Source organism: Giraffa tippelskirchi, chromosome 6, assembly GCF_054371585.1.
Source record: "Giraffa tippelskirchi isolate mGirTip1 chromosome 6, T2T-mGirTip1v1.2.pri, whole genome shotgun sequence".
NCBI lineage: Eukaryota > Metazoa > Chordata > Mammalia > Artiodactyla > Giraffidae > Giraffa > Giraffa tippelskirchi.
In genome coordinates, this window is record NC_137280.1 from 121660812 (window position 1) to 121673236 (window position 12425).

At 46.3% G+C, this 12425-nt stretch overlaps 1 protein-coding gene across 7 annotated transcripts in view; it reads right to left on the reverse strand.

Annotated features, from left to right (window-relative positions):
* The window catches only part of SPOCK1 (SPARC (osteonectin), cwcv and kazal like domains proteoglycan 1), a 653451-nt gene that overhangs the window by 112821 nt on the left and 528205 nt on the right, over positions 1-12425 (reverse strand). For all 7 annotated transcript variants that reach the window (XM_081500638.1, XM_081500637.1, XM_081500636.1 and 4 more), the window contains one exon: positions 5195-5309. In XM_081500638.1, coding sequence (XP_081356764.1) covers positions 5195-5309 — 115 coding nt within the window. The remainder of the gene's footprint in view (positions 1-5194; positions 5310-12425) is intronic.

Genomic DNA, 12425 nt, shown 5'->3' on the forward strand with positions numbered 1-12425 from the left:
CCCAGTTTCCTCATGGAGTGAATGGAAACTGAACAATGGCTTGCCGGTGCCAAAACTCTCTTCCTGCAAATGTGATCTGAGGCGGTAAAGCATAAAAATGGAGTCATTCTAGGGGAGGTCGGAAGGCCCCACCCACTCGGCTTTCCCTGGTCCCTGTGTGGAAACCTGAGGCGCCTGCAAGGAACACCAGGGGCCCCTCAACACGGTGTGAAGGAAGTTAGGGGAGATCTTTCCTGACCGGACACCTACAACTATGAAATGTTCATCTCAGCCAGGAGGGAGCTCTGAGTCCCTCCTCCAGAGAGAACAAGGCTGTGGAGCCCAGGCCAGGGGAAAGGGCTGTCTCGGTGACGAGGGGAGGGATGGAGTCAGGGTGGGGACGGGAGCAGATGTGGAAGGGGGCTAGTTTAAAAAAAATGTATCTTCAAGACTGTAAGTATAAGAGTTAAGGCTATTTTAGCCTTAAAATTTCAACCACTATTAAAAAAAATCAAGAAATGAGTGTTTCAGACATTCCTCATATTCTTCACTGAAAACTGAAGAAAAAGCAGCAGCAAAACTCAGAACTACAGTTTTAACATTAGATGTGAGAGGCAACTTCCTAGTTGGGCTGGCTGTTGGGTGCCAGAAAATACTGATAGCAGGTAGGGCCCTGGGGGGCTCCTGGGCACAGGTCTTTGTGTGTCTCCTATTTCTTTGAGTGTAGGAAGCAGCCTTCATTCAGCCTCCACGACCTTCCCTGAGTTCCAATGGGCATATTGAAGCAGTAAAGTTAGTTAGACAGGAGGTGATGCAAGACCAGGGAGAAACAGTTAAGAGCAACCTCGGGGCAAGGTCCTGTTTCCTCATCAGTGAATAGACGCAATAATATCTTCGAGCTGTTGTGCAGATACTGAAACCCCTCCAAGTGGGAGAAGTTGACGATTGACGATGGTATGCTGCCCACAAGCATGTAGACCCCAGACCAGTTGGACCTGAAGGTTGACGATGCTGACTCCTACTTACCCCACCACCAACCCATCAGAAGAATGTCCATGAGCTGATCACTCCCTCTTTGAACAATTACTATAAAATTTCTCACTATCTTCTTCAAGTTGGGACACACCATTTTGAGGGCATCAGCCAGCTGTGACCCCCTTTGCCTGGCAAAGCAATAAAGCTATTCTTTTCTACTTCACCCAAAACTCTGTCTCTAAGATTCGATTCGGCACCCGTGTACAGAGAAGCTGAGCTTTAGGCATCAATACCAGAAAAGATAGGGGAAGGATCTTTCCTGAAAAATTCTTAGAGATGGTACAGAAACCCAGGCTTAATGTGTGAATTTCAATCTCATCTCCCTCTTTTTAATTTTTCCCTTCCTATGGACAATCATTACTCCATATTCCTGTACTTGGTTTGGCTTCATAGAGATGAGAGATAAAGCAATTAAGTAACTTGGCCAAGGTCATGAGGCAACTGAGAGATGTGAAAGGAAATATTTAGAGGTACTGAAGGATGACTCCACCTTCTACCATCCCTTCAGGGGCCACATCAAAGAAGAGATGCTGGAAAAAACAAAGAGAGAACGCAAAACTCAACCATTTGTCTTTGATTTCCTAAAAATATTCTTGAAACCAAATCCTGATCAGACAAGACACTTTTGACTTGCAAGAATGGGTTTGCTGTTATTCAAACAGCCAAAGGCTGGAAGAAGCACAGCAAGATCAGAAAGAGAGTGAGTCAGATCCTGGCCTCGCAAACCTTGGATGTTCACACCCAGTACTGGTCACAAGTACAGGGGTTGCAAGAGGTCATATTTAGGGAAGGAGAAGCACAGGCAGAGACTGCTGCATCCCCAGGAAAGTTCCGCCCCCCACAGCACTTTCCGGTCTCCAAAGGCACCTCTGGGTCCTAGGCAGGAAGAGGTGATCCTGAAACCCTCGGCAGCTGCAGCTCCACAACAAAGAGCACCTGTGTCTCGCTACTAACGAAGCCCATTCTGAAACCAGTCTTGCAAAGATGTCTTCTGCATGGAAGAGAAATGGTTGCCGGGCAGATTCGAGGAGAGATGGCTTGAGAGAACAAACTCATCACAGGCTTTCTTGATATCAGAAGGTCATAGAAGGACATCCTCAAGCTTTGTGTGGCCCTGAAAGGGGCCAAGGAGGGGTGGTGAGAGGATGAGTGAACCAAAAAGTGTAGGACTTAGAAGAAAGAGGACTGAGTGTGACCTGAATGAACATGTGTAGCAGAGGTCACAGAGAAGGTCTCAGAACATCTCTCCTTGGCTTCACTGAGGGTGAGCATTGGCTGGACAACTAATTAAAAATAGCAAAACCTCAGAGAGGTAGATGCCAAAGAGAGACACACCAGGAACCACCTCACACCAATATGGTCACTCACAAGCCCCCATCCCAATCCTACTTTCTAGAGTTTAGATACAATCCCAAATTAATAGAATTTACCTGGAAATGACTACACTAGTGTTTATATTACCAGAAGAAACCAAGGTTGAAAACAGAGGGGAGGTTGAAAATAAAGTATCATCAACAACAATAATGTCACATTTTTGATACACCTGTATTTGTGAGACGATGAAATGTCATTTCTGTAATAGGCACAGACACAAGAGTGTTCCTGACACCATTCAGAGCCACAAAGTGTCTCATGGACAGAGTGGCCTGTGAATGCCACTCCCACTGCATGCAGCTTCAGAGAGGGGCGGCCACCAGGTTAAGGAAGGTTGGATAGATGGGCATGCCCCTCCACCCTCCACCTTGACAGCCAAGTGGCCAAATGAAAGCTGCCCTTCGTTTCACCTCTGATCCCTCTTGAGCATCCATTCCCTCTTCTTTATCCCAGTTGCCACAACCTCAGTTCAGTGCTCTCTGCCTGCCACAAACTTTTGTGAGAGCTACGTGGAAAGAATCGTCAACTCAAAGGAAAAAGTCAGCCTTCCCTTGGCTGATTCTGCTCCAGGTAGAATATTCTTCATTTAAATGTTTCATTTCACATAATGATCCTGGAGCTCTATCAGTGCCCTCACTGCCCATAATATGCCCTTGTCCTTCAGGGAAACACAGATCAAATCTGTACTAAATAGTTAAGCACCCTATCCTAATAGAGGATTATACTCTCCTTCATTAAAATATTGTTGGATATGTACTAAATTAACTACAGATGTTCTGTCTTATCACCAGTAGGTAGTTCCTACTTTCCTGCATGCTTATATAAAATATTTGCTTTAAGTCACAGTATAAATTGGGTCTCTGACCAAGAAGGGCAATCTCGGAGCCTCATGGTAAGAACTGTGTCCCAGTTAGTACAAGTAACAGATGCCTTTCTTGCTACGGGCTTCACAGGTGATATTTCTTAGACAATAGCTAGATGATACGAGAGACTGAGAGGGCATTTCCCAGACTCTGATGACTTCATAAAAGCAAACTGTTGACCCAAGGGTCAGTGGAAGAAAAAATAATTATACAAAACTGCAGGAACTAATGAAGGATATATAATTTTGATCACTGGTTTTAGAATATTGCTGGTATTATTTTTTATGGTTCTCTTTTCTGATAATCATATAATAAAATCCTTATGCTTTCTTCCTGACCTATTCTCACTATTAACCTAACGGTTACTTTTACAAACATTTGGAAATGAAATACTTTCAAGCGGTAATCTTGTTCTCACCAGCCTCTCAGAATTCTACTTTTAACGCCAATGCAGTTACTTGCATAGGTTTGATAAGACTTTGTTCCAATTTTCACTAGTAAGTGACTGAACAAATAAATGGCACACCCAAGGCCATACCTGGCGAGTCATGCTTGAGAGCGAATCTCATTTAATCAGATGTGACAAGCCCACCATGAAGTAACAGGGGTTGTACTTTGTTTAAAGAACCACAAAGCCTTCTCACAGAAAACTACAGGCAAATCACAGAAATGACTTCCTTGCATCGGTTTCCTTGTCTCAGAACAGAAGAGTAAATAAAAGCAATAAAGAATATATTTGAAATAAGAGCTTATGAAGACTTCCTAAGAAGGGTCTTAAGACATCTCCAAACAGAAGTTAATTTTGTGGACTCTGCTGCTTACCACACAGGGCTTTGGGTTTTCCGACCAAAGTTCAAGGAGGCTTGTATAGATTAGTTAACATTTCTTCCTGGAGTTCTATAAATAATCAGGTCAAAATGCAAAGAGATCAGCTTTTTGGTAACTAAGAGCAATCTATGCAGATGATTTATGACCCCAGTGTTTCATGGTTTACAATGTCCTTCCACATCCTGGGTTAAACTTCCCAAAAAACCTTGTAACACAATATTCCCTTGGTTACCATGAACAAATTTACACTTGAACATCTTCATCTCTGTGCCTTGGAGAAGACAAGCGTAGGAAGAGGTAAGTGGATAAACACTCACATCCTATTCATCTTCCTCCATCACAAATAGCATTGGGCTTTAGAATGCACGTGTGTGCAGGCATGCACGCACTCACACACAGATGTCCAACATTGTTCATTGTACAGCCAGCTACAGCTGAGAAAGCCCAGCTCCACAGAAGGCAAGCTTCTATCTAGGTTTCATTACAGAAGGCTTTTAAGGGACTGAGCCCAGTGGGACAACATTACTTTCTCCATCATGAAAACATTCAGATAGGCCCGACCTTTCCCACCCCTCTCAGCCATGGAAAGGAAACCACAGCCGCTGGGAAGTTATCCTCCTTCCATCCATCCCTTGGCTCTGTGGCAGAATATATTCATAGAGAAATGCTTTTGCCAGTATTGGGGGGTCTACTGTTCACCGTCATGACATCTCTGTAGTCTGTGTTTTGAAATCTGGCTTTCAGAAGTTCAAAGGATTTAGAGATTAGAGTCCAAGGCAGACCAAGGCGCACCCAGGGCAGGCCTGGTCTTAACGCTGAAACCGTGCCCTTCCTACACCGTAGCCAATGTGACCTCTGGAAAGAACCTAATGCATATCTTGGTCTAACAGAATTATTTTCAAAGACTCCCAGTTCTTTCTCTATCGAATGGAGGTTGAAGGTGGTTCAATTTGGAGTTCCTAAATGAAACCGGAGTACTTGCCAAGCACACCCATCTCCCCAGCCCAAACTAGATCGGCTCTGTTAAAGGCCGGGTTCCTGGCGTCTGGGGCAGACCTTGGCCACATCAGGCCATCCCGACCACCCAGTCCCCCTTCAGCGTGATGCCCACTCACCATTCTTTTCTGCCTTGTGTTTTGGCGGCTCGGGCTCTGGGAGACATGGACATGGCCCATCACAGAGGGTGGTGAGACTTTTGCCAGTAGAACAAGCATGGAACTCCAACTTGCACTGCAAAAGACAGACAGAACAAGCTATAAGAGCACTGCCAAGCAGACCCCTCCTCAGCCTCCTTGGGAAACAGCCAGTGCCCTTCCAACCATGATTAGGCTCACAGCAGCAGAGACAAAGCAAAGGGGAGTTCATCTCTGTTAAAGATCTCAATTATAGAATGTTAATTAAGAAATGGCTTTTTATGTTTTCCCAAATGCATAAGATAAACATCTACAAACACTACATGGGGAGGCTTACTTTTAATAAGTGGCAAACTCAACCATAACCGTCTATGCGAGTATCAGTATGAAATTTAACATCTGTGGTCCACAAACACGGAGGGCTGAAGGCTGCTCCCCCATGTCCCCTTACCCCCACTACGGAGGCTCTGCCTGTGTAGCAAGCCTAGACCCACTCAGCTGCTCAGGGCGCAGGGAGGAAGAGTAACAGTCTACTTAGTAAGCCTGGATGCTGTGTGTGAGGCCTAGCCCTTTCCCCTGAGAGCAGCTGAGGAGCGATGCTTTTGCTTCAACCATCCAAAACCTAAGTTTGACACAGTCTTTCCCCCAGAGGACGCCTGTGGCTGTCTAGCCTAGGACTGAATGGAAACATCCACTGTATTCCAGGATTCAAAATTGGAAGCCCCAAACACATACATTCTCTTGGCAATCCCTTCATCTGTAGCAATAGGAGTGTTTTGGCCACTCTCTGCCAGCTGTTTCTTCTTAAGTCTCAACTGATTCAGAACAGGAGGATAGAAGGATATCATTTACAGATGTAGAAGACCACAACAATTAACAGCATTTTATTATCTCTACATTACAGTTTAAGAAAAGGAGACTCAGATGCTAAATAACTTGTGAAAAATCATGACATTCACAACCCAGGATTCCAAGCCCTGTCTGACTGACTCCAGGGCGAAGCACTTTAACAGTCCCCATCACTGTATCTGTCACATGAAGGGCCCAAGAGAACAGACAGTCTGCACTGCACTCCATGTGTGGTTAATTATGCAACTGTGCTAGGGGCCTGGGTCTCAGTTGTCTAAGGGTTTCCTCCCTTTTTCACCTGCAAAATTCTCTAGATCAAGGCAGTATATAATCAGTCTTTGCAAAGGCCCACGGGCCCAGAACCACGTTGGTATCTGCTGCAGGTTCAAAGGAAGGGGAGGTAGGCAGAGGGGACAGAGCACCCACTGTGCATGTAGCGCTTATCAGGTGCCACGGGGAATCTTTTAAAGGGAAAAAAGAGGAGATATGGTCCTTGCCCTCGGAAAACACAAATGCATACTTTTGAAAAGGCCACCAGTGTTTACAAAGCAACACATGAGTGCAGATGAACCCTGGCTCCTTGTGAGCGGATGGGCTGTTCAGTCCCCACACCGATTACACACCGAGGGAAGGAGAGAGGGTTTCAATCTGCACATACTGGAGTCACTCTCGTGTAACTCCTACTGTCACCCACACAGTCACCTGAGACCCTGCAGAGAAAGCACAATGGACAAGCCAACATGGGGCTGGCTTCCTCTCAATGCAAGGCTTCCTTTTGTGCACACTGCTGGGTGTTTAGCACATGCCCGGTATGGTGGCAGGCAGGTTGGGGGCCATGTGAAAGGAAGCCATGACCCAGGCCACAAATGTCAACTGACAGTGAAGAAGCAAAAAACAAGCACAGAGAAGGAGCAAAAAATGAGCGACCTTACAGAGCCCTGTAGACATGATTATGAGGGAAGGAGGGATATTGTGTTTGTAGGGATGCGGCACTAAAGAGCCTCCAGGTATGGGATGTGCCTACAGGAGGTCCAAATGGACAGAAGGGGTGCCAGGAGGAACACTGGAAGTTGGCAGGTGGGTCCCCGGGGTGAGAAGCTTCCTTGTAACTAGCACAGCCTGTGTGCATATGCCCAGGGCTAGAGGTGAAGACCAGGCTTCCCCAGTGGCTCAGCAGTAAAGAATCCACCTGCAATGCAGGAGTCATAGGAGACACAGGTTCCATCCCTGGGTCAGGAAGATCCCCCAGAGGAAGGCATGGCAACCCACTCCACTATTCTTACTTGGAGAATCTCATGGATGGAGAAGCCTGGTGGGCTACCACCCATAGGGTCTCAAAGAGTCGGACACAACTGAAGCAACTTAGCACAGCCCAGCACAGAGGTGAAGACCACTATGGCCAGCTCTACTTTCTCCTCCTGCCCTGGGCGAGCTCCTTGTAACAAGCCTCAGGTTCAGGCTAGTGATTCTCATACTATTTCTCAACAGAATCCCTAAAGCTAATTTAGAGGAGCAAATACCTTTTTTACATGTAAATTTATAAAGTCAGAAGTAGTACAGTGACTCGCTCTAAAGCCTTATCATACTGTGACTGCAATCACCTGCTTGTGCCTATGATGGATGGTAATCCTCTTCCTAAACATTCTCTGGCCTTCCCAAAAGACCAACCTATACTTTGCTCAGTGCCTTGTGTCATGAAAGCTGATGGGGATAGCATCAACTGTCCATAAAAGCTCCATAGTGACAGCAGTCTTAGCCATAGGACTGTCTTTGGTGAGTGGATTGTGAGTAAGGAATGAGGTTTCCCAGCTGGCACTGTGGTAAAGAACCCTGCCAACGTGAGAGACACAAGAGATTCAGGTTCAAGCCCTCAGTCGGGACGATCCCCTGGAGAAGAGAATGGCAACCCATTCCAGTATTCTTGCCTGGAGAATCCCATGAACAGAGAAACCTGGAGGGTTATAGTCCAAGAGTTGGACACGACTGAAGCAACTTAGTACACACACACACAAGCCAGGTTTGAGCAACATTCAAAGAACCACTGCTTGGTTTCACCTCCTGCTCTTTCTATTATGGAAATAGCATGTTTCCCATAAGGGCTGCTCCTTTGGTCTGGGACCCAGACGGCAGAGGACATGGAACAGAGCTGAAGCTAATCCACAGATCATACACAACACACACAAGGAACTAATGCTTGCTGTCAGAGCCACTAGTATTTGGGAATCACTCATATAATTTATCCGGAGAAGGCAATGGCACCCCACTCCAGTACTCTTGCCTGGAAAATCCCATGGACGGAGGAGCCTGGTAGGCTACAGTCCATGGGGTCGCTAAGAGTCGGACACGACTGAGCGACTTCACTTTCACTTTTCCCTTTCATGCACTGGAGAAGGAAACGGCAACCCACTCCAGTATTCTTGCCTGGAGAATCCAAGGGACGGCGGAGCCTGATGGGCTGCCATCTATGGGGTCGCACAGAGTCGGACACGACTGAAGCGACTTAGCAGCATATAATTTATCAACAGGTGACTTTCCACTAGACCCTAAAGTATATAATGGCAGGGGAAAGTCTTAGTCACAGTCTTATCCCTGACTTGATACGATGAAACATATATAGCCCTGGCACATAGTAGGTGTGCAGTAAATAGCTGCTGAATGACAAAGGCAGTTGGAAAGGGGGGTCTGGTTGGCTCTGTAGTTCTAAAGCTCTGTTCCAGCCACCGAGAGCCACCAACCTGCCTGCACAAGGAGTGCAGGTGCTGGAGCTCAGCATCCAAGGTACTTGTCGTGAACCATCAGCGACCCTCCAGGCTTCTGGTCCTCTTTCTGAGCTCCACACTTAACACTCTGCCTTTCAGCCTCCCTGCTCATGCTAGTCCATCACTGGAGCCGGAATCCATCTGCTTCCCAGATAGCCAGAACAACTGCCCCTGGATATAGCCTCGGCTGGCCTAGGGACTCCAGCTCACGGCGATTCCAGCACCACGGCTTCCATGGCAGGCCCGGTGTCCTCGCCTCCACGGCTACTCTGTCTCAGTGTGTGCAGGTAGCCTGGTCTCTTCCCTGATTCCAGGAAGGGGCCACCAGAGAAAACAATATTTATCTGCAGTGGTGAAAATGCATGCTTCAAGGACACAGATCTGCCTTTTATCTTCCAGAACAATATGTGGCATTTAAATGAAGCTCAAAAGGCTATAATTTCATTTTTTTATAAAGCTCGAAATGTGCTATTTAGAGATATGCAATGTATGTGGTAAAAGCTACTTTAAAGAAGCGGGGGTGTTGACAGATACCATCAGGACAGGGGTTCCCTCCAGGGAGGAAGCTGAGAACGGCAGCAGACAGGAGCCCACAGCAGCCCTGTGAACACTGGGAATGGTTTATTTCATAAGCTGGGTGTTGGATTTTAAGGTTTTTTTAGTAGGCATGGCAACATATAAATAATACATACATGTCTATATGTCAAGTACATTATAATAAAATATAAAACACAGTTTATAGACTTCTATCAAGGTAATGACCAACTATAACCATGTCTCTGGAGGAAGCTGGTTAGAAGGAGGAGGTGAGAGCACGTGTGTGGGGATGCCTCCCAGGGATTATCTCTAGGCAGGGACATCCTGTGGCCTGTAACACAGGCACCTCACTCATGCTCCCTCTCTGAAGCTCCTTTCCAAGTCACTCCCCTGGAGTTACCCACCAGTCACTTACCTTGTCCCCTCTCCCCAGGTCCTTATTATGGAAGAAAAGATATGGAAGCCAAAAGGTGATCACTGTGCCAGCTTTACCCAGGGGGGATACAAAACCCTCACAGTACAGGGCTTCCCATTAGACTGCGCTGTGCACCATACCTGGGACCTTCACTCCTGCACCCCCTCTCCCAGCCAGGAGACCTAGGAAAGTTCTGGTCCACAAACCACCAATCACAGGCAGAGACAAAATGTAGATGGAGGTGGACCTGGCAGAAACATCCTGGGTCTGTGCACACAGAGATTCTGGAGACACAAGGCAGGTATATACTACCCCTTGAGTATAGACCTGCCAAGAGAACGGGAGTCAGGAGGAACAAAGGCACATTACTTGGCCGACACAGGGATTCTGCTCCTGGCTGTAAAGATGAACCTGATCCAAGAGATGCCAGGCTCCAACACACCAGGAAATGTGCAGTGTTCCTGGGAAAGGGGCAGTGGGAACAGAAAGCAAGGGAATGGAAGGATCTTCCTGCAGGGATGTGGCGAGGGAGAAATAAATGTCCTCCAACAACACAGGGACATCACCAGCTCCTGCCCCACCTCAGGACCACAAAGCAAGTCTCAGCACTCTCACACCTTCCCCCGCAGTGTTCTCCCAAGCAGGAGTTGAAAACTAGCAAAATTATGGATGATGGATGGTGCTTTCTCAGCAGTATGGACTTGCTCAGGAAGCTTGGGCCCACGTCTTCCATATGTGTCTTGCAGGTCCAGAGGATCCAGGCAGCCAGCCATGTCCTGCCCCATCCCACCTCAGATGGGCTGTTGTCCTGCTTCAAAACGGGATCTGCAGAGCTCCAAGTTAAACAGGGTGGTCTGTGAATCTACTGCTTAGAGTCTGCAGCCTGGAGGTGGTTTCTATTAATAAAAACAAACTGAAAAATGACATTCTTGGAAAGTGACACCCATAATTTCTCATTTTAGGGAAAATAATTTTGGAGTTGGAGGAGAGAAGAACAGACAGGTATAAATAAAGTATATGGAGTGGAGAGCAACTTAGTCAATCCAAGCTCACAAAGAGCTGAAGACAGAGGGGCTCCCTGGAGCTTATCCATCACACGGGGAAAGAACACAGCTTAGTAAATGCAGAGTGACCACCAGAAGGTCCCCAGGGCCCAGCTGGGAAAACCTTTCCAGTCCTGGCCAATCCTGGGAGCTGGTCTGAGCAGAGAGGACTCACGACTCTCCCTTTGCGGGGTGAAGCTACATACCTAGTACTGTGGGTTGAATTCCATCCCTCATGTTGGTCCCTCATGTTGGACTCCTAACCCCCAGTCTCTTACAGTGTGGCTTATTTAGAAATACATAACAGAGATAATCATGTCAAAATGCAGTCATTAGAGTGGACTCTAATCCAATATGACTGGCATGCTTAGAAGAAGGGGAAAACTGGACACCCACAGAGGAAAGATGATGTAAGGAGTCATGCAGGGGAAGGGGGCTATCCACAAGAAATGAACAAGGTTGCCAGAGCTAGAAGAAGCAAGAGACAGCTTCTCCCTGGCAGCCACAGAAGGAACCAACCTTGCTCACACCTTCATTTCAGAACTACACCTCTGGGACTGTGAGATGATAAACTTCTGTTGTGTAAGCCACCGGACTTGAGGCACTTCATTACAGCACCTCTCACAAACTAATACACCTTTCATTCAGATTTTTAAAAAGAGTCCCTACAGGATGGATCATCTTGCCTTAGGTTCATAAAGTGCAGAGCTTGTGCCAAGATGGCTCAATTCTCCTAAAAAGAAAGAAAGAAAAACATGGACCAGCAGCCTCAGGATACGAGGCATTTGGACATAAAGAACTTGGCCAATGTATCAGCTGAGACTTGGGCCTAGAAAAGAGGAAATATGAAAAATTCATGGTTTTATATTGATTTCATAATAGAGCAGCTAAATAAGTAATCAGCCTTAACTATTGAAAGAAGCAGAGTCAAAGAAGTGGGAAATAAGTTAAGGACTTTAATCAGAGTAGCAGAACTCATATTTCTACAAACACAAATGAAAAAATAAATACAAACCCCAGAAGCTTTGAGACCCCTTGACTTGGTAAAACACAAATGCCTTTCTCCATCATCACAGTAAGAGAGAAGATGGAAGAACAGCCAGAGATTTTCACAAATGGTCAGAAATATTCAAAATGTTGACCTACTTAAAAATAAATGTGCTAGCAGATTTCCCAACCAATCTTCCTTTCCATTTTACATAACACGCCAACACGTCGGAATGAGTGAATGTTTTCCCACAAATGGCCAGTAAATCTCTCTCCTCTGTGATGTGTAAAGCAAAACTAATAACCTCTCTCTGGTTCACTGCTCACGCAGGCCTCCACCGGGCACGTTCTCCACTGCACCACACTTCCTGTTGCCTCGCCCGCTTTGGATATTATTTTTAACATTTTATTTAAATTGCTTTCTCCACTGTATTTCATCAACCTCTCGTCTATTTTTAAACCAGACTGTTGACAGTTCACAGTTGACAATTTTGTTCACAGTTGATGAATTCTGATTTGTTTTTATTCCCCCAAAATCATGTCAAGGAAGTGGGGGTGGATCATCTTCCAGCTCTGCTGGCTTTTGTAACTGGGCACCAAGAAAGAGGCGGCTGATGGCACAC